General features: G+C 39.6%; 4 protein-coding genes across 10 annotated transcripts; 2 read left to right on the top strand and 2 right to left on the bottom strand.

Annotated features, from left to right (window-relative positions):
* Nucleotides 1-360: 360 nt before the first annotated feature.
* LOC104947761 (endothelin-3) lies at nucleotides 361-8394 on the bottom strand. 2 transcript variants are annotated; one of them, XM_010773850.1, is made up of 4 exons: nucleotides 7967-8394; nucleotides 7620-7836; nucleotides 4041-4199; nucleotides 361-2645 (listed from the first exon to the last, which is right to left on the bottom strand). In XM_010773850.1, exons 1-4 carry the CDS (start codon nucleotides 8031-8033, stop codon nucleotides 2591-2593), a joined length of 498 nt encoding a protein of 165 aa, XP_010772152.1. In that variant the 5' UTR covers nucleotides 8034-8394; the 3' UTR covers nucleotides 361-2590. The 2 variants fall into 2 exon arrangements, with proteins under 2 accessions (XP_010772152.1, XP_010772154.1); XM_010773852.1 differs by lacking the exon at nucleotides 361-2645 and adding an exon at nucleotides 2868-3326.
* A 6964-nt stretch (nucleotides 8395-15358) lies between these two features.
* ttll9 (tubulin tyrosine ligase-like family, member 9) lies at nucleotides 15359-20359 on the top strand. 3 transcript variants are annotated; one of them, XM_010773846.1, is made up of 14 exons: nucleotides 15359-15465; nucleotides 15833-15879; nucleotides 16182-16274; nucleotides 16357-16468; nucleotides 16596-16781; nucleotides 16873-16941; nucleotides 17028-17118; nucleotides 17254-17294; nucleotides 17380-17467; nucleotides 17849-17907; nucleotides 18113-18309; nucleotides 18699-18812; nucleotides 19099-19223; nucleotides 19403-20359. In XM_010773846.1, exons 1-14 carry the CDS (start codon nucleotides 15451-15453, stop codon nucleotides 19471-19473), a joined length of 1308 nt encoding a protein of 435 aa, XP_010772148.1. In that variant the 5' UTR covers nucleotides 15359-15450; the 3' UTR covers nucleotides 19474-20359. The 3 variants fall into 3 exon arrangements, with proteins under 3 accessions (XP_010772148.1, XP_010772149.1, XP_010772150.1); XM_010773847.1 differs by having other exon boundaries at nucleotides 15437-15465; nucleotides 16004-16274; XM_010773848.1 differs by having other exon boundaries at nucleotides 15444-15465; nucleotides 16234-16274.
* On the bottom strand, nucleotides 19696-23545 carry fam217ba (family with sequence similarity 217 member Ba). The gene is made up of 4 exons (XM_010773849.1): nucleotides 23074-23545; nucleotides 22861-22960; nucleotides 22664-22728; nucleotides 19696-22561 (listed from the first exon to the last, which is right to left on the bottom strand). Exons 1-4 carry the CDS (start codon nucleotides 23178-23180, stop codon nucleotides 21106-21108), a joined length of 1728 nt encoding a protein of 575 aa, XP_010772151.1. The 5' UTR covers nucleotides 23181-23545; the 3' UTR covers nucleotides 19696-21105.
* A 194-nt stretch (nucleotides 23546-23739) lies between these two features.
* On the top strand, nucleotides 23740-25944 carry ppp1r3da (protein phosphatase 1, regulatory subunit 3Da). 4 transcript variants are annotated; one of them, XM_010773845.1, is made up of 2 exons: nucleotides 23740-23920; nucleotides 24377-25944. In XM_010773845.1, the coding sequence occupies exon 2, from the start codon at nucleotides 24391-24393 to the stop codon at nucleotides 25312-25314; it is 924 nt and encodes a 307-aa protein (XP_010772147.1). In that variant the 5' UTR covers nucleotides 23740-23920; nucleotides 24377-24390; the 3' UTR covers nucleotides 25315-25944. The 4 variants fall into 4 exon arrangements, with proteins under 4 accessions (XP_010772147.1, XP_010772146.1, XP_010772145.1 ...); XM_010773844.1 differs by having other exon boundaries at nucleotides 24365-25944; XM_010773843.1 differs by having other exon boundaries at nucleotides 23741-24052.

The following is a 25944-nucleotide window of genomic DNA, read 5'->3' as shown; positions in this document are numbered from 1 at the left end:
CTCCACTTCGAGCGATAGAATTACTAACAAAGAATTGGTAACAAAGCAGTTATATACTAATAAAGGACTGGCTTATCTAAAGCCAGTTGAGTAGCACTTGAAATATTTTGTCTCTATGAAACCTGATGTACTTATATGATTCTGTTTTCTTCAAGTTTGTATCTTCCTGGTCAAATGCACGTATTGTAAGTTGCTTTGGATAAAAGCATCAGCTAAATGCAATGTAATGTAATATAAACCCCTGTCAAAATTGCCAAAATTAACCTTTTTTTCCGTTTCGTTAAGCATTGAGACAAACATTATCATGGTCAAGCTCATTGCAAATTCCTGTGAATACCGTATAATAAAAGTCAACTCGTGTTTAGCCAGTAAAAATATTTTAATGTGAAGCTGCAGCAGTAGGAAATGTTTCGCTTTGCATTAGCAGTTACTTTATACAGCATTTTATCCAGGAATGTTGCTTCAGTTTATATCATTGCAAATATATAAAAAAAATGTAATAATTTCATCATTGCGTTATCTCAATCGTTGATAGATTATTTACCACAAATATTTATTTATATAAAAATCTATTTCATAACCACTTCAATTCATTATTAAATGCACCACCTGTGATCAAAATCAAACGCACCAGCCTGGCTAACATTCTAAATACTAAAATGGTGGATCCTCCAGCCGTGACCTGTGCGTTCAATGAGGAACTTTTATCTTTAGTGAGGTATGTGAAGACTTTCTGATCTTTGTTTAAAATTATCCCTGAAATGCCTCATTCTTCTTTGATTGTTTGATGGTTTTGAAAAGTGTGCAGTGTTGTCTTTGCTTTAATATGTGTGTCTGTGAACTGCAGCTACTGTATATTGTTTATATATAATCATGTTATCTGCTGGTAATGTTTGGTGATGGTAATTTTATAATTGTTATATTCGCTTATTGCAAACACTCTAGTGTTATGTTATGTGCACAGGCTGGGAAGGGCTGTGAAATTGAAATGGAATTAAGTGTTAGCAGTCATTTTGCTCATGTTTCACTATTGTATAAATTGACATTTGTTGCCATTTATTTTTTAGCCAAATAATTACCTTTGAATTATACAGTAGTATATATTATTATAATCCCCATTTTGCATGAAAAACATAGGAAGAGCTTATAAAAGAGGTTCTGTTATAAATTAATCTACCCAACAGTATATACAAGTACATCTGAAACAAGTCGATTATTCATGAAAATAATCTGCAGATTAATCCATAATGTAAATAATCATTAGTTGCAGTCCTATAAATAGTTCAAAAGAATGTGATCTACCTCAACCAACTAAAACAGTAAAATACTGCTTTTAAATCAATGCATGAATAATAGTTATCTAATAATAAGATATAGTATAACAGTCGAGGATGGGGGCCTTGAATAATTATACTTTTAATAATTTCAGAACCTTTTCCTTAATATGCTTAATATACTGTTCATTGTGATGTTGGAACGGGTCAAAAAGTGCAAAGAATTATTGCATTTTATAGCTTAATATGCACAGACAATTCAGATATATCAGGTCTTGATTACACAGGCATTCCTTATTATTACAACCAATTCATTGCTGGTTTAGTCTGTAGACAGTTTGAGAAGAACAGAGTAATGTCTATTACTCTTTAACATACAAGTAATCACCACTTCATGCAACAGCTAAAGGATATGTCTCCCTTTGTTGTGATTTGTTACATCGGAACAAAAGGTTTTTGGACTCCTTTGGGCTGGATTCAATAATGAACGGTTGAATATACTGTAAAGGACACTACAGCTTAAGCTAAAACAGTTTCTACACAGTACACCAGTGGTAGTAAGGTAAAGCACAGTGAATATGTCTGACAGTTCAGTTGTGAAGAGCACAAATCATATATTATTGTTGAAAGATGTGTTGAGAGCAAAGTATGCAAACTGTCAGGGTGTGAATGCTTTCCAGACTGGCTGCAGATAGTTCCATAAATCAAGCTCAGTAATATGCCCCGTAGCTGTGGCTGGTCAAAAGCGCTCCTCTTATTTCCGTTGCTGTGTTTCAATATTTCAAAGGATAAGAAATCACAACATCATGTATTGCCCCTACTTGTCCAACGACGTTCCATGTGGCACTATTGTCTACCAACATTGTTGTCGAGATGTCTTTGTTGTCCCCTTATAGGTTGATACAAGCTTATCTCATTCTGTTGAAAGACAAAGAGTCAAGTGTTGTCCTCAACACTAACAGGTATGGAAACAAAGGTTTTGTCTTATCAAGCTTGACAGAAGCAAGGTCATTGGCTATTATATCAGAGTGAAAGCAATTCTCCTTCTGCTCTCAGTAGGTAACAAAGAGGGGATCGCCTCAAGGGACCAGTATTGAATATGCTGAAGAGAACTTGAAACCACTTTAACCTGATGGAACTTGCTCCAAGAGTTGTGATTCTTAGGAATGAATGTCTGCATTGTTAAACTCTAAAGTGTTTTCCTTAAGTGTTAACCTGTGGAGGCAAGAGTGGCAAATGGAGAGTGAAGGGTGTGAAGATAAGGGAAGGGTCCATTCCTCCAAGAAGAAGAATGACGATGGAGAGGCCTCATGCTGTTATCCGGCACCAGGGACTCTGTGGAGACTCTTGACGGGCACTGTCTGCATGCGGCTTTGAAGGGAACATTTCACATTGTTTATTAGCAGAAGCCCTTATTCTGGGTAATTCATTTATGTCTTTATTTATAATTAGCTTGATGTAATAAAATACCTACGGAGCCCCCTAGGGGACTTGGAGAAGAAAAAATTAATTATTTGAAAAAATAAATAAATAAGATGTTTTGCGAGATCTCGCAAAACTTTTGCGAGATCTCGCAAAGGTTTTGCGATTGTCACCATAGATATATATAAACACTAGATGACTCACCCGCGCTGCTGGCCAATGGAGGCCGACGTTGCCACATGGCGGCCATCTTGCCACAGGCAGCTCGCTCATTCATAACATTATGTCTATGGTGCACTATTGAAATAACCGTAGATTGCTCAATTTTCAACCAATTTTCAACCAATTTTCAAACGGTTTGGTTTGTTATAAACATCAAATATGTAGTTATGATACTGCATACTTATAATTATAATCATGAACCTTTTTTTCAACATGTCTTGTCTCCTGTATCATAGTCATGCTAATAACGTTTATAATAAACCAAACCGTTTGTAAATCAGTCAAGATTTCAGCGAGTTAAGAGTATTTTTGTGAAGATCACTCACCTTACAACAGCTGTAGCAGTAGTTGTTGACTGTGGCAAGATGGTCGCCGGTGAGCTACGCTGGCGACTCCCCCTTCAGCCATCTAGTGTTTATATATATATATCTATGATTGTCACTACTCGATCTGCAGCTCTACCCGATCTGCAGTGTGCATGTGCGAGATGGTCCGCCATATTGGAGAACTCCGGACGGCAACCCAAGAAGGACACTTGACACAGTGGCTTTTGGCAAAGCTGTACAATAAAACTCGAGAGATGAGTTATTGTTATTACAACGTGACTTCACTATTATTTAATAACTCTTTTTATTGGGTTCTTTTATTTGGGGTTAAGTACATTGTCAGTATAAGTGAGAAATGAATTTAACTTCTGTTAAACAGCCATATGCCATAGATTTTTGCAAACATTCACAGTAAATATTTATTCAGTATGATAGCTGTCGAACAGAAGTTATATTAATTTCTCACTTATTCTGACAATGTACTTTTTTTTATTTTTCAGCTTTGCCAAAAGCCACTGTGTCAAGTGTCCTTCTTGGGTTGCCGTCCGGAGTTCTCCAATATGGCGGACCATCTCGCACATGCGCACTGCAGATCGGGCAGAGCTGCAGATCGGGTAGTGACAGCGATATCTCGCAAAAGTATTGCGAGATCTCGCAAAGGTTTTGCGAGATCTCGCAAAGGTTTTGCGATACCTCGCAAAACTTTTTTGTTTTGTTTTTTTGTTCAAATACATTTTTTTTCTTCTCCATGTCCCCTAGGGGGCTCCGTAGATACCTAATGAGATAGCCTACTAACCTTGGAAGGCAGAAATCTTGGCACTCAGGGTCTGCATCAAGCACAGCACAAATGCAGCGCTGAGTCTTTGCCCCCTCACGCTCAGTTGCTTGTCCAGTGACAGCCCGTCTGACTCGCTGAGATCCTCTGTAGCTCGACATTCCATAGGGCACAGTGCGTCTGACGAGGTAAAGAAGACAGAGGTATTTAAGTAACACGAAAAAAAACAGATGTTGAATATTGGTAGCTATTGTTTCCGCTGTATGTATTCCCTGTTTCTGTTTCCCTCTAGTTCCTCTACACAGGTGTGCTGTGTTGCTGCAACAAGGTTAAGACAAGGTGCACCTGGAGAAGGAAGAGGTTAAAAGCTCCAGTTCAGCAGCAGAAGAGTCTGTGTTCTATTTGGGTCAGTGCTGGAATTGTGTTAGTTCATTTTGAGTTAATGTGTGGTTGTTGCTGTTTGTTTAGTCGGGCATTTGATTAGTTTACCAGCTTGCAATTTCAGTTTTGAGCACCCTGACTAGTGAGTCACCGGGCAGGTTTGAACATCTTGCCACTTTTTTTTGCCTCTCTTATTTTTGGTGGTAATCCTGAGTGGGGGTACGCTTCAGTGTATCGCTGTAGGCAATATCTATGGTCTTCGGTGAGTTCAGCGTTTAAAGTCGCTTCAAGCTCGACAAGCCACTAGCTAAGTTAAGCAAGCCATCTCCATCAGCAGCTCATGGTTGGGGTGCCTCTCACTACTGTTTTTTTTCCAGTTTTTGCACAGCAACTCATGCCTCTACTTTTTGTTTGGCCATTCTGTGAAGCTGTAATAAATGAGGGACTTCTCAAATGTGGACCCAACTTTAGTAGCCATCAAACAGGCATGTATACTCTTTTTTTTCCAACTATAGAGTGAGAGTTCTGACTGCCGGGGAAGTTAAGATTTCAATTAAAAGCATGCAGATGATAGTACCCTCAGTAAAACATATCCTATGTTGTACATACTGAGGGCCCAGCATTTAAAACCTCTAGAACTGATAGACTATTGATGAAACACTTTGCCTGTGAACATGTGTTTTTTGTTAAGTGACCATTGGGTAGTGGTGATGTAAAAGATGGCCAGAGAGTCGGCTAAAGTGCTTGAAAAACTTGAAAGATATCTTCTATAGATCAAATCAAATGTCAAAATGTCTGTTCCTGCCCCCCAAATCTAGGATGCCACTGTGAATGATTGGTGTCAAGTTGGCATCATTTCGTTCTTTTTTCCACTCATCTATTTTTTAACAATCTGTAATAGATTGAGTAACAAAAAATATGCTTTACGATCTATAAGGTTTTAAGGGATAAAGAGGAAGAAGAATGTGTTGTATAATAAACCAATCAAAGCATCAGAATAGCAGGGGTAGATAAATGTATTTTCCTTGTACATTTGCCAGATTTTCCGACTGCGGCCTCTATATGATTGAATACCTGCTGCTACCGCTGTGTGAGCCCAATCACGCAGCCTGTCTATTTATGACTGTATACCTGACTGACCTCAGGGTAAAAGCCTTTACAGCTAGAAACGGCACTAGTGTTTCAATATTGTGTCTCAACGTGTCACAATAGGGTCTGGAAATACTGATATCAGCTTTGGCTATTATCTGAAGTGGAAGAAGGACTTCTTAATGGAAACCTGCCTTTAAAACAATATGGAAAGCAGAGTAAAAGCATGTTAATTATAATTGCATTGTGGAGAAGAGTTCACAAGACAAGAAGGAGCCATACAGTATACATACACACACACTGACGCTTGCAAGCTATAAGCTTGTGAGCCAATAATAAATAGCTCCTCCGGAGAATTAGAGCTTTACGGGAGGTAGGTAATACCCTTCCTTTTTCTACTTTTAATGCAGTGACTTTATGAAACATTAGCTCAAAGGAACGTTTTTTAGGAGGTTAATCTTCTATCACGGAGGCAGAGCACCCCACAATGTGAGCACACATGTGAAAACAGACTTACCGCTTTATACAATAATATCAGTCTTAAAACTATTTCAATTTGTTTTAACTTGCTAAGAAGCGATTTTGATGTGTTGCCGACAGCAAAGTTGGCACACGACGAAAGAGAATGAAAGAATTCTTTCCTACTGTCTTGCCAGAGATTGTAATATGTGGTAAGAAGGTGGCAAAACAAAGTCCTCTAAAGAAAAAGGTGTTGGAAATTAAATTGTAAGGTTTTGCTACTAATCTGCGGTAGGCAGGCCACATGTTGAAAACACCCTGTAAGCACATGTGTGGTAAGAAAGTCTTCTGGCTGTTACTATGCCAACTGGTAATGTAATATTTCATGGTTCCGCTTCACCCGCAGAGTCAACATAACTCACGGTGGGCAGTTGGCATGCCTCTGGCCTGGACAGACTCTTGGTGAGCAGAACCAATTAACATTGTAGTTATTGCCTGTACAGCACTTTGGTCAACTGAAGGTTGTTTTAAATGTGCTATATAAATAAATAAAGATTGAGATTGTGTTGGTTCTCCCAGGTTCAATCCACCGAATTGTGTTCCTTCCTCAGTGTTTGTCCATACTGTATACACGAAAGAATACGGTGTCTGTGCCACAGGCCAAATATGCCTCTCTCTAATAAAAAGTTAATTGATCTACAATTTAAATGGGTTTTCTTCTTTAATGATTTCATTTGGTTTTGTTTAAAAGCTTACTCAAGGCACAAACAACTACCGTGGCAGAAAACTACTACTAAACAAATGCAGCTCTATTGAGTGATTACTTCAACAGCTCTATTCAGTTTGCACAACAGATTTCTCTGATCTCTGTCCACTCAGCCTCACAACCTCCACACGGCAGATTGACAGTATTTCAACTGCTCAGCTCATGGCAGGGGAGTTAAACAGTAGCTACATCTGTTACCACCTCTGCACAGATATCCTGATGAATTTGTCATCAGATGAATACAACTTCACCAGTGATTTTTCATAATGTTTGCCTCAAACTTGAGATCACTTAAACTCATATAGAAATCGACTGTTATTTCTGAATGCATGGATTCCGGATCTCCTGTATCATGGATTTTTGTTTTATTTTGCCTTGTCTAGTTTTGCAGGGACGCAATACGTTGATATTTTAGTCAACTTCATATCTTAATTCTTATTATTGTCATTAGTAGAATACATTTGTTTTAATTGAGCCTGAAACACAGCAGCATTCACATGAACAATCCATTATTAAATTAGCCATGGGTTATTGCTCATCTGTTAGTCTACTGAAAGGAGCAAAAGGTGAACAGGAGTAACTGGAGACAAGAACAGTAACAATAATAACCTCCACCTCACTGACTTTAAACTTTGACCTTGGGCCAATTTGTTTCTGCTGGGCTTGCCATCACTTGAACCACTGCGCCTGAAGCCCAAGGGAAGCGTTTACCGGGCGTGACTTGCTACAAGCAGACTTCACAAAACCGCCACATGTCAATCCGTTTTATATAACCAATTACCGATCTTAACCCCCCCTCCCCCCAAATGTATTGTGCAAGCCCGGAGATACTTGCACAATAGCGCGTCTGGGTGGATCATGCGGAATGAAAGGTCTTTTTCAGCACTTCACAAAGCATGTCTTACTGGGGAGTGTTTATCCAGATTATATCCAAGTGGCAGTAGTAGACGCACTCTTTATCCTTGTAAGAATAGCAGGTACAGCGCTTAGGTCTCGACTTTGCCTCCGCTGCTTCAGACAGCGGTGAACCTGAAGACCTCCCGGAGCCAAACGCACTGCTGGAGGCTGGCAGAGACCCGGGGATGACCTCGGATGTGAGGGAGGCGTGGGATGACAACACAGCTTGTATAGAGCAAGAAACGAGAAAAAAAGTTAGAAATAAGCTATATAGAGGTAATAATTAAGAATTTTTTTAGGAATGAATGATTGAAATACAATCAAAGTGTTTTGAGCTTAACGACTCCAAACGTACCTTGGAGGAGAATTAACACCAGCATGTTGAAAAGCATGATTTCTGTGAGGATGGTTGTCCTTGCCATGTCAGATATTCCCAAATTGAATCATAGCCCGGTGAGGATGCAGCGCACTTGTCAAATGATTCTCCTAGCAGCACCGAGTGAAAATCCATTAACTTCAGTGTACATGTCCATGTTCAACTCATCTTATACGGTCCAGATGTAAACAAAAATGCGAGGATGCTGGTCGCGCGGTTCCTCTCATATTTATAGATTCGCGTCGTAAATCATACCTGTAGCATACACTTTGAAGAGAGAGGAAACTGCGTTAATTCCAAACAAATTGCTCTGCAATCACACAGCAAAAGGTTGCTTTGAAGTGGGGACCTGTGGAGCAAAGAGAGCACCGGTTCTCCTCTCAGTCACTTCGCATTCTAAAAGCCCAAAATCAAAGGTAAAGGGCTTTGGGGAGTTTTGGGTACACGCCCACGCTTGCCATAGGCCCAACACCCTCTCTGTCAAACGCAGCAACATAACCGTGTGTGTGCACTGAAATGAACTACTCCACTGAAGTTCCTGCACAACATGTAAAATATAATCATTGTATTTAAAGATGATAAAAGAGATTGTAGATAACCCAAGTTGTGTTATTTGAGACTGAAGGGGATGTTGCATTGTTTTTGTTGCTTTCGTTGCAGTTTTATATATATCTTATAATGTAATTTAGGTGAACTTCCTGTTTCATTTGTATGCTTTTATTTTGAAGGCGAGTTAACAAGGCTGACAGGAAGTGGCTGTAGCTTTTGAAAACAACGTGACTCAGAAAGTAATATCTTCTATGTAACGGCGGAGAAATAGAAGAACGGACTGTATATTTAAATGTTAGCACCCCCCGGGCTCAAGCTCTTACGTTGGGTCTGGAGTTTGAATAAATTCTGGTTCATCAGTAAAGCCTACGACCATTATTCGGAGGGAAATGCTCCAAGATTGTTCATCCAAGTGGGACATTAATGATATTGTAATCCAACTGTAATGAAGGCTTTCCCTTTTTATGTTGTAATTTACCTATAAATCAGAACCACTAACACCTCACAAAATTATCAATCTGGATTCTCCAAAAGGAAAATATTAATCACAAGGTAATAGTAAATGTATTTTTCCTTAACATTTCTTACAGTGGAGAGTAAATTGAAATATGCATGTAATTCATGCAGTTTCCTGGCCTATGGTATGATGTATTAGTACTATGAGCAGGAGAGTTAGCTAACTGTTTGTGAGAGTATAACCCCACTGATCTGAACACACTAACCCCAAGAACACCTGGCTGCGCCACACAGAGATATTGTTTTCCCTCTGCAGTCCATCTGCAGTATTACTGTGTCTGTTGTCATGGAGAGCTATAGGCTTTGTCAAGTGGTTAGGTGTACATAAATATACCATATTTGTCAATTTCAAACAATTTGCATAGAATTACAGCTCATGAATTTGCATTGAGATTGACTATTTGTGCTTTATGTTAATATGACTAAGGGATGCGTCATATTGTAAAAGTGTATTTGTCTTGAAATGGATCACAAATAATGAAATGTAGTCGATGTAACACTCGTGGTTTGTTGTAGGTCTCAATGAGGGGGGCACTGTTTTGATAGTAAATTGCTGTTGACTTTTAGTGTGATTGTCTAAAATGAAGAATGACCACAAGTTTCAAAACCAGTACACCTTGAATGAAGTGAGTGGCCTAATTGGACCTTCTGTTCTGTCCCATAGATCAAGAACACCCTCCATGTTCTAGTTTCAGTGTGCCAATGACACCAGCATAGTTTCAGAAGGTTAACAAGAACCCTCTGAAGAATAAAGACGAGGTAGGCTAACGCTTTGCGTCTGCACAGTATTGAAAGTAATTGTTGTGGACAGACATGTCAAATTGTTTCAGTATGGTGGAAAAGACCAGCTCATAATCCAAGGTAAACCACCTCATCTGTCAGACATAGAGAGGATAATATAGCAGGACGATGACCCTAAACGTGCAGCCAAACTTCTATTGTGTTTTATTGGTCCAAACAGTGGAATGCTGTTGACTGATCGAGCCAATCACCAAACTTCAGTCACATTTTGTGTGTTTCTCTTACTGAAGAGCAGACTGAAAGTGAAACCTGGGGTCAGCTTCGCCAGAAGATGTATCTGGGGATGTATGTGAGACGTTGACGTCAAGCAGTCTGTGACAGATTTACAATCAAATATAAAATGCTTATCACATTTATGTGAGGACCACGCCCAGCCTTGCTCCTGGCACTGAAGCCCCTGTGAGCAATTCAACTCAATGTAATTGATCAAACCATTGTGGGGCTTGGGGGTAAATGTGGATCACATGTAAGATAGCTGAAGTAAAAGGGAAGCTGATTGAGAATATCTTTGGGTTTTTGCAGGAGATATTGTGTCCACATAGCAGAACTGAAAAAAACACGGCAGATTTTATGAGGGTGTACCGAGCTGTCGGATAACTGTTATGAAAGCAAACTTACCTTACTGAGCCTCCAACTCCAATTTCCTTTCACTTAGTGTTGCCTCCTTGGGCGATTATTACTATCAAACAGTAGACAGCCATTAAAGACTGGAACAGAGGAGAGTACATCTGCAATAATCCAGTCTGACTGTACTACTGTATTGTAGTTCTCCTTCACATGTTGAAATAATTATAAAATGAACAAATGCATCTAGGATGCAAATTGATTTAAAACATACAGTATTTGAAATAAAAGATTGAGTCTTTCCTGCTTGGCATTATAATCACACATATCCCGAGAATATCCAAACAGAAATCCCAAATGCACAAGCAATTGCATGGGAAAATTGGGGCTTTTATTTTTGATGCTTTGACATTATGATCCAAAATATCCCAAACTGTTCACCTTCTCGCTCTCTTAGTATACACTAAGTGTCTTAGATTTGTACTTTGCCACTGAGGCATCCAGTAAAACCTAAATCTGTCTGACTCATGATTGCCCTCTGGTTTCTTCCCAAATACCCCAAGGCCATGGTTTTGTGCCATACCCCAATTCTCTGGCACATTCCCCAAGCTGGGAAAAAGAGAATTCCAGATAAATGAAGAACATATTTTGTTTTCTTTCCCCTAACCAGAGTTGTGGAGACAGAATGCTATCTGAAATGTGACTGTGTGTGGTTTAGCGGTCACATGATGCATGCATGCTTTCAAGGTATCACCTTGTTTTTTTACTGCTAAGGAGGTCTGGTGAATCTGATGTTGCATTGAGAGCCTAAATGATCATGAAGGCTGTTCATGCTAATATAGATGTTGATGTATAAATATAAAGTATAGGTGCACAATCTCCGTGGTACGTTGGTTTGGCCTAATAACGGATCAAGGCAATAAAAATGGATGAGGCATGAAACCTTATAGCCAGCTTCATTTCATTAGGTTTCCCTCACTTGAGCCTCATTGAATTATGTAACGCATTCAACTAATTAAATTGTTTAACTCTTGTTTATTATCAATGCCCTAAAAACCCATTCTTGAACCACCGTGTTCCCCAGCAGGAAACTTCCAAAATCCCTGTAATAATTTCACAGAATTATATTTAATTTTCTTTGGTATTCTCCCTGTTTTACCTCAAGAAGTCAGACATATGGTACACATTTTAGCATACAGTATCCACTGTACAGTACAGTATGTCTACTTTCTGCCTGCCAACATGTGCTTGTGTAGCATTGATTATAGAGCAGCAGTGGTAAACTAATCACGGTGGATTCTCAGCTTATTTGTGAGACATGAGGGAATGTAATACATTTCAGGAGGATTCCAGCTGCCACTCTGTCCTGTTTTTGTTGGCCTCCTCATGTTTTATTAGAAAAGTTTCGGGGTGCGCAAAGCCTTGGGATTTGCAGCGTCATTACCCCTGTAGTGCTGGGAAGCAACAGAGGTAGCGAGCGTGGAAACAATAAACAGGTGGCATTAACATCTCAGAGGCTGCAGATATGTAAGCCTGTTAAAATGAACAAGAGGAATGTAACATCGTTCTTCAAATCTGATAACGGTAAAAAAGGAAGTGAAATTTAAATGGGATGCAAAGCCACTGATACACAAAGAAACATAGACTTAAGTCACACTACCTGCTCTTTATTTGTGTCCTAAAGTCTTAAAACCAGGTAGACATGTTTTACCCTCTGTATAAGTGGGAAAGATCTAATTAGTTATGGCAATACTGTATATGACAGGTCACCATTGCCCAAACTTAAAAAAGCCAGCCATGAGGGCAATCATTCCCTGACAGATTTTCAGTTTCTTCTACTATTTCACCATTCAAAGCTTAACCCTTACTAACCTTTGCTTCCTGGACCTGAATATGTAACATACCAGACGCGTTTCTTCTGTATGTGAAGAGGAGCAACAGGGGAGACTCTGGTGAAACTATCTATGGCTGAGCTCAACTTTCCACATTTAAGAATATCATCCTTGATTAGGATTATTGTTCTAAAGTCAGCGAGATGCCTCCATTATGAGTAACAGCTGATGCCACAGATTTCCTGCTCTGTGGTTGCTGTTGAGGAGCAATTGGTTTAGCAGGACTGATGATTACCATCCACTGGGAAAAGTATGACCTGTGGGATGCCTAACAGTGAGTGGTATTGAGATGTATGCAAGATCCCCACTGTGCCAGCATGAAGGCCTTCCAAAGAAAAATCTAGATGTAAAATGACAATCCAAATTGGATTATAGGGTTGGAATTTAATTTCAGATCCATACAAAATATGGGCTACGTGTTTAAAAGAGTCAAACCCATGATCTTCAAAAAAAATATCCATTCCAAGATACTGGTGATCATGGAGTTGTTTTTTCATGTTGCATAAGGACAAAAGTATATGTGGTTCGCCAAAATGATATGCATAAGGTCCAGCTACTTATGATATAAATGCTCTGCAGGAATGGCTGCTAAACCATAAACCATTGCAAAAACACAAATGCTAGAAATCGACCTCAAAATAAAAGCTTGCTGAAAGGTTGACCCCTGATCGGCACATATGGTTTAATCGATTATTAAGGCTTCAGAAACAGAGTTTTGGGTGGGCAGGGAGTGAAAACATTTGTAATGCTTTGATGGTGATGTAAATGGAAACTACTGGCAATGAAAGCAACAGCAAATTATAAAGGTTAATGCTGTAATTGTATGCTATATTCTGTTAAATGAGATCTGATAGTTTTTTAAAGTGGTTTGCTGCAATGTTTTTATCTGCAAATTAAAAAAATATTGAAATACTATCAGCAAATTAGTCACGTCTTACATTGCATTTTCAAGCTCAAAATGTTCTGGGCTTGTCACATTGTATTTTTTGTGAGCTGAAGATAATTGGGTTTGGGCAAATATCAATCTCAGTTATAAATCCCTAACTTACCACAGTTTGATATTTTGAATGACTGCTACAATCACATTCTTGTTTTTCCCAACAGGCAATCATTAGACATGTACAGCTAATCTGGAGGAGATGGAAACATTTATTAACAATTTTCTGGAGACTGAATTAACACATGTACATCTCATCTGCAGAAAACATCGTCAAAGAAAAGATGCCAGAGTATGCTTTTCTTGTCTGAGGCCCGCCCAAGCAGATGCTGATGAAGTTTGAAAGAAACTGTGCCATTTTACAGCCAGCTGTTTTCGATATGAAACATTATTAGCGTTGCCATAATTCACTAGATTTTCTTGTCTGTTCTTAATCTTTGTTAGAGTTCGAAATAATACTAAAATTCCTATTTGACAGCAGATAGAAAGTCAGTTCTTCTAACCATATGTTATGTTTTGTAACTGGTGCAATTTGTGAAATGACACAACTTAATTACTTGATTTTATAGTTTATATTCATCACAGGGACGTTTCGAGACTAGGTTTTGACTCAGCTACAGTAGTAGAGCGATCCCACACACTGCTGAGAAGCCTGGCCTATGTTCTTTCTAACTGACCCAAACAAATTCAATTGAAAGCCCCTTTACCTCAAAACTGTCCTGATTATTTATGTCAGAGTCTAAAGTATGGTTGATTGTTTGAATAGTGGAGGAGTGCTGAGGATGTTAAAAAGGCAATAGGTACATAGGAAACGATAATATAACCCATTTATTTGGCTTTGCACAGGAATCTGACTCGGGTGCAAGCTCCTTTTACAGAATTTACATCAAGGGGTTAAAAGCAATAAATGTACGTTTTTTTGGATAGGCCTATATATTGAGCTGTAATTGTGCTTTATCATTCAGAAATATGGCCTTTATCTTCAGCGCATGAAGATTTGATCACATAACAATAACCAAAGGATCATTGCGATAATTTACCATTTAATTTCCTTCATTAAAGTAAAGAAACACAAACATTCAATACAATCTATCAACCATTAGGTAATAGGTAGGGTTTGGTATGCAGGGCAGTGTGGTCCTCAATACGTCGTTGAGGGTCTTATATAACCCTCAGAGATCAAAGGTATCATGATCCATCTCTCAAGAATGTTTGTTCCATAATCCTCTTGTCTATGTAAATTGCTGGGGGCATTAACTGGACCAAAAGTTCAATGTTTGCAACATGAAACCAAAAATATTTCATTGTGTTCTTTTATTTGTGGATCACATTTAGATTTAAATATTTCAAAACTATAATAGTTCGATAATTGTACCATTTGTGTTGATTTGATGTTTACCATTTGTTTATTTTGGTCAAATGGTAAATGTGTCACATATCACATAAGCCAGTGGGAATTAGCATTTGCAAAGTGATGATAGATAAAAAAACAAAAAGGATTGGCAATCAACAAGTTTTAGCTGATTTTGACCTACAGTAAGGCCCATTTAGCAACCAATTCACATATCAAACAAACAAACAAACAAACAATCAATCAATCAATCAATCTGATTGCTGATATCTGTTGACATGAATAATATATGAGTAAATAAGTAGATGTGATAATTGTGTTTATTAAGCATATACAATGTAATGCTCAAATCATAACCTAATACAATTTTTTAGACATTATAATGAATCAACATTATGCTACACATAAAGTTTTGGCGCCACTAAGTGGTGGATTTATTGTAAAGTTGAGGGAAGATAATATGTTTGCCAGTGGTCTTACTGTTAACGCAATACTTTCGCTCTAACGGCAAACTTCCGGGAATTGTAATTTCTGACGGAAGACAAACTTATTTATTTTTAAAATATGATTACTTTGTGTGATGTGTGTTTGCTATGAATTTAGCAGGTCACCCGTTGGCTTTCTACGGTAAGCACATGAAGACGTGGACCCTCTGTCAGAGCCCTAGAGAGTCCAGACTAGAGTCTAGACTAGAGACTCTGCCCTCTGTCATTTGGTGATGGTTGCCATGACAACAATTGCCAAACAACGCATTGAGACGAGCTAGCTTCATTGCTAGATGTTACTTATCATTAATTACGCATATTCTTGTAATATAAACCTAGTCTTCTAATATTTCATAGAGTGCGCCTCCATGTCAAAGTGTAAGGTAAGCAGAAAGAACTATGTGTACGCTTTGTTGTGTTGTAGGCTTTTATTTAACTGATGTTAACTTATTATTGTTAGCTATTTGTGTGATTGACTTAGCTAAGTTCCAACTAGCGTTACAGAGCGTTACAGAGAGTTACTGCTTATCCATAAATTATTTAAGCGTTAAAGTAGTGATAGGACTTAAGACTATAGCCTACTTGTATTAAAAAATTAGAAAGTAAGTAGGTTAGTAAGTTATAAGCAAACCAGGAGTTGCTTTTTGGAGTGTAGTTTGCAGCTTAAAATTGTAAAATCGTTTTTTTACAAGTTACCCAAAACAACCTGGATGAAAGCTAAATATGTTTTTGCTTTTTTCATTCTTGCAGACATCTGGATTCAAAGGGACAAATGATTATGGCAAAAGTGAGGAGCGGTGAGTGTTGTTCTTAAGTTGGCTGTCAATGAACAGTTGTTCAGTGTATTTTGTTGTACAGTATAAAGAAATCTGAATATACTCAAAATCCTGATTTTAGAATACCTTTATTTGTCCCACATAGGGAAAATTTTGTTGAAGAAGTAAATGGCACGGAAAGGAAAGACTGAAGGAAAATAAAAGTATTTAGAAATCAAACTTACTTAAAGTACATGAGTAAATGTGCCTAATCACATTCCTCTGGTGCATAACACTAACCAAACCTCGAAAGTACTGGTAACAGTGGCAATGTTACACTTCAGGGAGGGAAGGAGTTGTGTACGTTACAAGTGTGGCCTACTCAACACCATACAGGTTGTCCTGCGCCAAAGACCCGGTTGGGTTGAAGTCAAAGAGTAAGTAGTGTTATTTTAACTGTCATTTGACTTATTCAGTCATATTTGTGGTTCGAACATGGCATCACGTTTTTTCTCACAGTGAAGGTGAGTGGGACTTCAACTGGTGTGATGTGGGCTGGCTAAGGGAGAATTTTGATCATTCATACATGGAGGAACATGTGAGGATAAACCACTTTCGCAATCATTATGAGGTGAGCCAGCTTCAGTCGAGCATGCTTTGAGACTATACGTTTTAGATTTCAACATTAATATTCTTTATCATTCATATTATCAAATGCCATGACGTCTTTTTCTGAGTTTTCTGAGCTTTTGTTACAGCTGACTCGCAAAAACCTCATGGTGAAAAATCTCAAAAGATATAGGAAAAATCTTGAAAGAGATGTTGGCTGCATGGAGGCATCCAAATGTGAATTCTTCCCCTGCACTTTTGCACTGCCAAGCGAATATCATCTGTTTGTAGAGGAATTCAAAAGAAGCCCTGGTAGCACCTGGATCATGAAGCCGGTAAGCTAGGCAACAGATTAAATCTAGTGCAATAAATATGATCTTTATTATCATCAATTCACCATCAAAATTAACTAGCAATGTTATTTAGGTGGCAAAATCGCAAGGGAAAGGAATTTTTCTGTTCAGGAAACTGAAAGACATAATGGATTGGAAGAAGGTACTGTTTATTTATTACATAAAGGCATTTGCTGTAAATTAAATTACATCCACATAATTCAGATTGATAATTTTGTGTTAACACAGGATGGCACCCGCTCAGAGGAACAGAAGGATGCAGCTCAAGTGGAAAGCTATGTGGCACAACGCTATATAGAGAACCCTTACCTAATAAATGGTAATAAACTTAATGAGAAATGCACTTTTATTCTAAAAATAAATGAATGTTAATTAACGACGACTAAAAAATGGACAAGGAAAGGGGAATTTAGATTTATATCCCTGCTTACTTTTTTTGCTTTTGTCCCAACAGGCCGGAAATTTGATCTGAGGGTCTATGTGCTGGTCACGTCAGTAAGTACTGAACCTTGTAAATCATAATGTTTTATACAAAATATAAATGTTGCTACATACATGAAACAGTATGCATGTGTTTTAGTACGTTCCCTTGAAAGCCTGGCTGTATCGAGATGGCTTTGGCCGCTTTTCAAGCACCCGCTTCTCCCTCAGCAGTATTGATGACAAGTGTATCCTTTTTTAATAACATTTATGAATCCTTCATGTGAATGTTGTTTTTTTATGATCAATTATTTATTTCTAAATGTACGTGTAAGGGAGGAGAAGCACAATGACAGTCATAAAATGAACATAAGAAGGAGCGTCATGCTACCGTTCAATTTGCATTTCATTTAAATGTATATACACTTGTGTGATATTATTAGTCAACCCTTAACTAGTTTTGAGCTTTTGTCTGATGAAATATTTAAGCAAAGTCAGCTTTAAATAGCCTGGGTTTGACCCAATTTCTAAGGCAGTTGTTCCTAATTGTGTCGCTTTAATCCACGTCCCCATGGAAAGTGTTACTAAGTCATAAAAGTTCCCAAATTCTTCTTAGCGCCTCTCTTCAGATATGCACCTCACCAATGTGGCTGTACAGAAAACAGCACCAGATTATGATCCTGAAAAGGTTTGTGATTCAAGAAGCTCAGAAAATATGTAACAGATTGTGTTTTCATGGTATGTGTATCCATATGTTTTAACTTTGCTAGATATTTTTGTGGTTCAGCAGGAATGCATGCGTTTGGTACCGTGGTTAATAAAAGATTCTAGCTGCATATTTATGTATTCAATATCCTGTTTATTCTGGCATTTCTTTGTCAATCTCTAAATAGGGATGCAAGTGGCAGTTGCAACAGCTTCGAAGATACCTCACTGCAAAACATGGCAGAGAGACAATAGAAACCCTGTTCAAAGAGATTGATAACATCTTTGTCCGCAGTCTTCAGAGTGTTCAGAAAGTCATTATAAATGACAAACACTGCTTTGAGCTCTATGGGTATGACATTCTACTGGATCAGAACCTCAAACCGTAAGTGCTCCTTTGGTCTTACAAAGTGAACCTCCACATCATCACCTACACAGATCCCCTTAACAAACATGCACAAAGGGATTCATTATTGGAAAGTTAAAGCACAGACAAGCAAATACAGCACACGTTGCTTTGTTTTTCTTGATACTCAAAAACAAAGCAGTAAATCTTCTAGTGTTATATAAAATACCTCGTAAATCTGTAGAGCGTATCAAAAAAAAAAGAAGTATGCAATTATCCTGCTGTGAATTATAAAACGCACCAGTGGCAGTATCCCTCTCCAGTGGAAATAAGGATACATACATTCATATGAGTTCTCGTGGAATGAGGTAATGTCTGCTCGAAAGTCTATGTTTTGGTGAATAATATCATCCTCTATCTTTTTGCAGGTGGTTAATAGAGGTGAATGCTTCTCCGTCACACACACCCAGTAGTCAAGAGGATTATGAGATGAAGTGCAGTCTGCTGGAAGACACTTTAAATGTTGTTGATATGGAGGGAAGGTAAAGGCCACCTTCCCATTCTGTGTTTGCCTTTTTGTCATTAACATGTAACCCTGGGTTCTCTTTCTCTGCATGCATTATAGACATCACTTTCTATTTTGTTATTCAACTGTCTATAAACCTTTGGAAGGGTAATCTTGGTAGGGTGTTGTATATAAAAGTAAAGAATGTGGGTGCAAAAAAAACTTCCCTCAGATCACAAGATACTGCACAACACACGATAAGATATGTTTCTTTTAACACACTGGTGCTGCTTTCTAATCAATTCGTTTTTTTCCCCCTTCAGGCTCACTGGCAAGGAGAAAAGGGTGGGAGGCTACGATCTGATGTGGAATGATGGGCCTGTCTATAGAGAGGACGTCAATCTAGGAACATTTGGCAGTGCATGTTTCTCTGCCAACACACACCTAGGTAACCTGCCAAAGCAAATGTTACAGGCAACAAATGTCTCAATTTCTTCAGATTATAAAAAAATGTACAAAGCATTCTGCAATTAGGACATTTGGCATTGGATCATGTTGGAAAGCCTCTGTTGCGCTATGATAACATACATATTCATGCTGCCAATATATACCTGTTGTTTGTTGCAGGGTGTGTGAATGACAGGGAGAAGCAGCTGCGGCGGCTCCTTAAACCATTTCCAGGCCAGAAAAGGATGTAACACACTCATCATTTTTATGTCCCACCACTTTACCAACTTTAGTCATATTCATAAAAAGTTAACTCTCTGTGATGAACTGATCAGAATCCATCCAACAAGGTTGACATTTAAATATGAAAATAAATTAAACTTGCCATCATTTAAGTTAAACTAAGCCCTATTAAGTTTGGGATTTTAACAGTGTGCATGTGTTCCAAAGAATGGCCAGTGAATGAAAATCCCTTGAGTGCAAAACATTTATTTCTATGCCTTACAAATAATTGCATTCAACATTGAGAAAATACATACCACAATCTTTCTGCGTGCGTGTCAGCATAATGTACACATTTATAATAACATCGCCCCTTGTAGCCTCTTATCTATGGCTTTGATACTTTACATGAATATTAAGTAAAGAGGTGCAATCTGAATACATATTGTGTTATTTACATTGATGTGGTGTTCCCATGGATCAAGTGCACGTGGTAAATCACAATGAACAGATAAGAGAATCTAATGTAAACACAGTGACATACAGACTTCAAGTATGCAGTGTGATATAACATTACCATGTTACAGCATAACAGCTATGATGTGTTGAAATCACATTGAATCTCAGGGATGAGCAATGGTACGGCACAGTAGACATTAAGTATACATTCAGCTCTTTGACTACATCTTTTTTTTCTTTATGTGCATGACAATGTAAACATAACAATGCTAATGATGAATACAAGTCAGCCACAACACTTTTCATAAATATAACTATGGTATATAAAATTTGGAAAAATAGGCATTTACATTCGTAGCAAACATTACACTTTCTGTCAGAGAGAGCTCAGCTCAATGCAAAATACACTTTATCATCATGGACTACAATTCAAGCTGTTGAACATGAGAAGCCCTTGTAACAAAAAAATCAAACCATTGCACAAATATTTCTGAAACAAATAACAGCACGGCATTACACCACCACTCAATGTTCGTCCTTCTTTTCAGCCAAAGATGCTTTAACCGTCTTGTAACATGAGGCTCCAAAAAAACGAAATAAATGCCACATCAAGTAAAGTAAAAGCCTTACAAACAAATACATCCCTACATCACAGACTCCACTAGTTACCGCTATGGTTGCATTTGATGACTTGAATGTAATGATGTGTTAAACTTCACTATGGAATATTTATGCTGAGAGTTATCCTATGGTAGAGTAGTTGCTTATTTGATGCCTATTGAACATGAGTAGTATACTTAGAGATGATGATGTGCAGTGCAGCAGAGCTCAATTTACATAAAAGCTGTTATTTAGGAATCATAGTAGTGCTTTGAGTCATAATGAGCCTTCTGTCAAAACACAGTAAAACATTATGATTGTATACTTACTGTACATTTTGAATGAAATACAGCGTGTATATTCTGTTCTATTTGAGTATTTTTCTTTGAAATAAATGCTGTTTTTATCTCTTTTTATAGCAGCTGAACCTCTTGTTAGTTTTGACCTTTATAAGGCTGTACACCACTGACTGGTTGAGACTGCTGTTCAACAGTTACAACATGTTAGTATAATACAGATCACACAGAAAGCAAGCATAGGTTCAAGCTCCTGTACCAAGTAACCTCTAGTAAATAAAGCACTATGCTGTAGATGTATAGGGGTTACTTTGCAACAAAGTGCACATTTTTTGTTTTGCCATTCTGCTTACTACTAGCGGAGGATTTGGAGAGGGACTGCGGCTCTTTAGCAGCTCTTTTCATGGCGGTTTTAGAGGCTTGACCTACAGCCTCTGTCCTCTGCCAGTCCTTCTCCACTCTCTTGGAGGTTGTGACCTCTCTCTTACTTGGAGCACCAACCTGTTTCTCTGCACCAGCTGCTTTGCTGCCACCCGGCTCTTTTTTCAAATCTGTCTCAGAGTTAGCTCTGACACGGCTTTTCCTCACTTGACCTTTGCTGTTCGGGTTAGTTCCAGATTCCTGGGGTTGCTTACGAGCATTGCCTGCGGCCTGCATGTTTCGGAGATGACTCCTTCCACCTGAGGGGCTAACTGGGGTCTGGGCTCCTCCCCCACCATTTCCTCCCCCACCATTTCCTCCACCTTGTGCTCCAGGGCTCCTCCCTTCCGTTGAGGTTGCTCTGGTCTCACTGCTGCTTCTTTTAGCTGGTGCTCCAGGTCTGGCTTTACGCTCAAGCAGTGGACTGAGCCTTGAGTGGCGTTGGTAGGCATAGGCCGAGCAGCTTCCATTGCACAACGGGTAGCGGATATTACAGTGAGGGCAAACTGGAAAGCGGGAGTGCGGTTGCTGGGCTGAGGCAGGTGAGGGGGGGTTGTTGACAGGTGTAAATGGAAAGGATCGCTGGCTTTGCCGCAGCCCTTTAGGGGAGTTGAGTCGGGATGGTGGAGCCGTGTGAGGCCTAGCCGGATGAGCAGTGGTGGCAGAGGGGAAGCTCTGTGGCCTTGGGCGACTCCCTGGGACACGGCTGCTCTCTGCTTGCCCTGTTTGGATCTGGAGCCACTCCAGCTGCAGCAGCCTCTCCAAGTACTTCTCGAGGGTCCCTACAGGCTTAGGTCGAGGGGCACCCCGGCCATCCGTATGAAGAAATACTGCCAGCTGTCTCAGGCTCCAGCTGTTAAAGGGAGGAGGCAGAAAGTCTGGGTAACTGTAGCTGGGTTCATCAATCTCATCTTCATCACCCATTGCGCCATGAGGTCCTGGGAAGTCCGGGGGAAAGTCATTACTGTTGATGACCTCAGCCCGGAGGTTAAGATGAGGAGGGGTGCACGGGGTACAGGGAGAGGGCAGCACTGGCAGCCTCTCAGAGTCTGACAGATCACTCGCACTGTCAGTGTCTACATCTTTCTGGTTGTAGTGTCGCTGTAGTGCCTCTGGGGTGGGGGCCGGGGAGTGAGTTAGGGGGTGTGCTGGCATGTGTCGAAGCCCTGATATTGGGGATAGAGGCAGCGAGAGAGCTCGGCGACTCTTCCCCATCCCCCCACGATTCTGGTGTAGGTCATTGCTGCACTGTGACATCCGTTGATTTTCACGTTGCTCCTCTTTTCTGTGCACAGATAAATGTTTGCGGAGGAGAGGTTTCACATCTCCTTCTGCTTCAGGGCTGTAACGAGACAAGCGAGTGTTAGAGAAAGCTGTTGGGGATTTAGAGATGTGTACTTGAGACAAAGCATGCAGTATGAACCAAAACCCTCGCCACACGTACCTGGAGAGTTTGGTTGTATTGCGTGTAGTGCCAGATTTGACCCTGCCACCTTTTGACTGTGTGCCCTATAAAACAATCATTATAGAAATATGTTTTTGCCTTGAAATATATGAGTACATATCCCAGAACACATCTTATACAAGGACATTCATTTAGACATGATCTCTTTTTAATGTACAAGGATGCTGAACACTCACCTTCTGCAGTGTTGTCACTGTGTCCTTATCCTGACCTGGCCCTGGGAGGCCATTTTTCATCTGGCCCACTGCTTTCTTCATCTTGTTACCTTTCTTTGAACTGTGGAAACATGATAGCGGTTAGTCAGGTTCCCCTCTAACGTACGTATGTCTGAGAAATTACACAACACCTTTAGTTTAATCGTAAATGTGTTACTGTAAAATTAGGCTCACCTGGTTACTGGTTCGCTGTTTTCAGTATGTTTTACTCGAATCTTCTCTTTGGAGACGACGCGTTTCAGTGTCGTGGATGCTGTGCGCTCCTGCATGATGGGCCCCATGTTGCAGGTCGCCAGTAGGAATGTTGTTTTGAATCCAGCACTAGCAAATGACACGGTAGCTAAAGAACCCAACCGACATTTCGGATCATACACTCATTTCTGAGGATGGGGCTAAAAACACCCATTTTCTCGAAAGTGCTGCAATGCATCATGCGCAGACAGCCGATGCAGGTTAAAGTCGTCCTTCTATTTGCCGTCGACTCGCCTCTCTGTTGAATTACAATGCAGCGACTGTTTTTAACGACGTGTTGTCAGCAGACGTGCCTCTTTTAAGACTGTCATCCTCCTTGCTATTACAAATGTAAGGCGGTCCGTCTAACAGCACATACGCTTTGTTTGGCTCTCTGTCCCAGTCTCAGATTGGTTTGTTTACCTGCTGCTGACTGGCTCGCTGCTTGGGTCCAACTGGGCAATACAGATGCATTGTGGGAGTTGGAGTGAAGTCAAACTAGCCGCTTTTCCAAACGAAATATCCAAACGCTCTCTGAGGATACTAGTTACTTTTGGAAAATAATGCACAAGACAGGAGCGACAGAGTCAACGCTAGATTTTGGGGGAAAAGAGTTAAACCACTGCACAAAAACGTTCCTTCTGATCTGAAATTACTCAATGTCCCATAACAGTCTGTGACGTTTTGGTCCGTGTGAAGCTTCCTGATAACTGCGCGCATATTAGCTGATCGCCATGGAGGACATGCATATGTGTCTCAGAGTTGGGAAAATGTAAAGCACTTAGATCAGGTAATGTGACTACAGCCAACAGCGGGCACTCTGTGACTCACGGGAACGCGCAGTTCTAACACATACTAATTTTAATGGAGGATCTGACGCTTCACCCTGCAGCTTAGATGTAGCTAACGCTTCATGTATATGGTGAGTTGAGGTTGAGTCTTGTTTTATTAAACCACGTTGTTAAAGGCAGATTGAGTAAAGCGTCAATTTACTGCTCAAAGACAGAAATGGGCTGTAGGTATTCATGCACGTACTCCCAGAGTACACGCCCACTATCTTCCTGACTGTTTCTGTCATATCATGTTAACACAACTGTTCTTTTCATATTTGCAGCACAACAACATATACCTTCATTATTCAATATTGTTACAACTCTGTCATTAGATCATGCTTTGGATAAGAGTGTGTTTTAGGGATGATTGTGACATAATACTAATAAATAATGCTTGACAGTTTTTCTTTCAGGTGAGCAGGACAACATGAAACAGAACATGAAAAGAGGGTGGTTTATTGGACATGAGAGGATTCCCCTTTCCCAGGATGAGACTCCCAGCTCTTCCAGCAGTGTCTCAAGGCCCTGCATTACTATCAAAGTGACTGAAATGCTTCAAGCTGACAAACCTGGTGCTGCAAAGAAGACAATTCCAATCCGCCCCCCGACTCCCAGAGTATCTCTGACAAAAGCACCAGAGCTTCATCGCAGTCTATCCTGCGAACCCACGCCTAAACCCATCATCAGACAGCGATCCCACTCTCTGCCTTCCACCGCAGAGAAGAAGAAGCAATTCAGAAATGTTGGCGTACGGTTTGTTGACTCTTTGGGGCTCGACCTGGAGGACATAAAGCTTTTCAAATCTGCCGATCATCCATCTGTACCGCATCATGTTGCCTTTAGATTGTTGATGGGTGCAGAGTTGGCAGATGGAAAGCATCTTGAGATATCTCTGCCATACTTAAAGCCAGTTTTTGCCCAGCAACCTGGTGACCAGCAAGGATTCCTGCATCGCCTCCATGAGCAAAAAGTGTGCCTGGAGAGAGTCTTGTGTTTTGAACTTTGTGTTATCGGAATCACCCAGGTCCTCAATATGGACTTTGAGAAAGATGTCATAGCTCGTTATTCATTTACAGAGTGGAAGAGCAGCTCAGAAACTAAAGCCCATTGGGTGTCCACCAAAGCCTGGGAAGGAGGAGAGGGTCAACTCACTTGTGATACCTTTCGTTTCCACCTGCCTGTTCCTCCATTCCTGCATCCGGGAGCAGTGTTACAGTTTGCCATTCAATACAAAGTCTGTGGGACTGAATATTGGGACAACAATAATGGAGAGAATTATAAGTTAGTGTGCCATAACTACAAGCTTATTGTGCCCAAAGAATGTGAGGATAGCATGGTGCACTTCATTTAGGGTGGTGACTAAAGGTACAACTTACATTTAGAGCACTTTATGACTTTACTTTTGCCAGATAAACCTATTGTATATGAGTAACCGCTTTTGACATATAATATTAATTTTGGAGACTGCAGGTGATATCTTTGAATCGAATGAGATTCAATAAGAACTGACAACTCTGGACAAACCAAGTCAGGTTGCACACTCATGCACCTGAAACTAACTTAAGTGCCACTGTTATACTTTTGGGGTTCCTTTTTAAAAATTGCACTCTATTATTTGATCTTTGCAGCTGATTTTTAGCCAATAGAAGTGAAACCCACTTAGCAATATTAAATGAATGCATGTCAGTCCACCATTATCTAGCTGGATGTCTGACTTGGATTATCAGTTTATACATTGCAGGAATTTTGTCTGCAAAACAAATTGCTCTGTATTCAGAGTTTATTTTTGTCAAACCAAATGCCATAACCATGCAATAGATTAATCAGAAATGAACGCATATTTTGTTTAACAATAAAGCACAATTCCACATAATGTTCAGCTTGTGTTGATATGTGTAGGGTCTATTATTTCCTGTAGCTTATTTAATAGTCTCGAACATATTTTCCATGTATGCAGGTATGCCATTTAAATTGAAGAGTA

This window comes from Notothenia coriiceps, unplaced genomic scaffold, assembly GCF_000735185.1.
Source record: "Notothenia coriiceps isolate Sejong01 unplaced genomic scaffold, NC01 NC01_scaffold00013000, whole genome shotgun sequence".
Taxonomy (NCBI): Eukaryota; Metazoa; Chordata; class Actinopteri; order Perciformes; family Nototheniidae; genus Notothenia; species Notothenia coriiceps.
Note: the sequence above shows the minus strand (reverse complement) of the source record. Positions and strands in the feature narration are given on the sequence as shown.

What these genes read in the sequence shown, in the direction of transcription:
- LOC104947761 (XM_010773850.1), bottom strand. Translation starts at nt 8,033, where the DNA reads ATGGCAAGGACAACCATCCTCACAGAAATCATGCTTTTCAACATGCTG. An exon ending in GGTGTTAATTCTCCTCCAAG is followed by an intron (nt 7,837 to 7,966) that starts GTACGTTTGGAG and finishes GCTCTATACAAG; the next exon opens with CTGTGTTGTCATCCCACGCC. An exon ending in CAAGATTTCTGCCTTCCAAG is followed by an intron (nt 2,646 to 4,040) that starts GTTAGTAGGCTA and finishes TTCCCTTCAAAG; the next exon opens with CCGCATGCAGACAGTGCCCG.
- ttll9 (XM_010773846.1), top strand. An exon ending in GCACCTGGATCATGAAGCCG is followed by an intron (nt 16,782 to 16,872) that starts GTAAGCTAGGCA and finishes AATGTTATTTAG; the next exon opens with GTGGCAAAATCGCAAGGGAA. An exon ending in GAACCCTTACCTAATAAATG is followed by an intron (nt 17,119 to 17,253) that starts GTAATAAACTTA and finishes TTGTCCCAACAG; the next exon opens with GCCGGAAATTTGATCTGAGG.
- fam217ba (XM_010773849.1), bottom strand. Translation starts at nt 23,180, where the DNA reads ATGGGGCCCATCATGCAGGAGCGCACAGCATCCACGACACTGAAACGC. An exon ending in AACAGCGAACCAGTAACCAG is followed by an intron (nt 22,961 to 23,073) that starts GTGAGCCTAATT and finishes ATGTTTCCACAG; the next exon opens with TTCAAAGAAAGGTAACAAGA. An exon ending in CAGTGACAACACTGCAGAAG is followed by an intron (nt 22,729 to 22,860) that starts GTGAGTGTTCAG and finishes ATTGTTTTATAG; the next exon opens with GGCACACAGTCAAAAGGTGG.
- ppp1r3da (XM_010773845.1), top strand. Translation starts at nt 24,391, where the DNA reads ATGAAACAGAACATGAAAAGAGGGTGGTTTATTGGACATGAGAGGATT.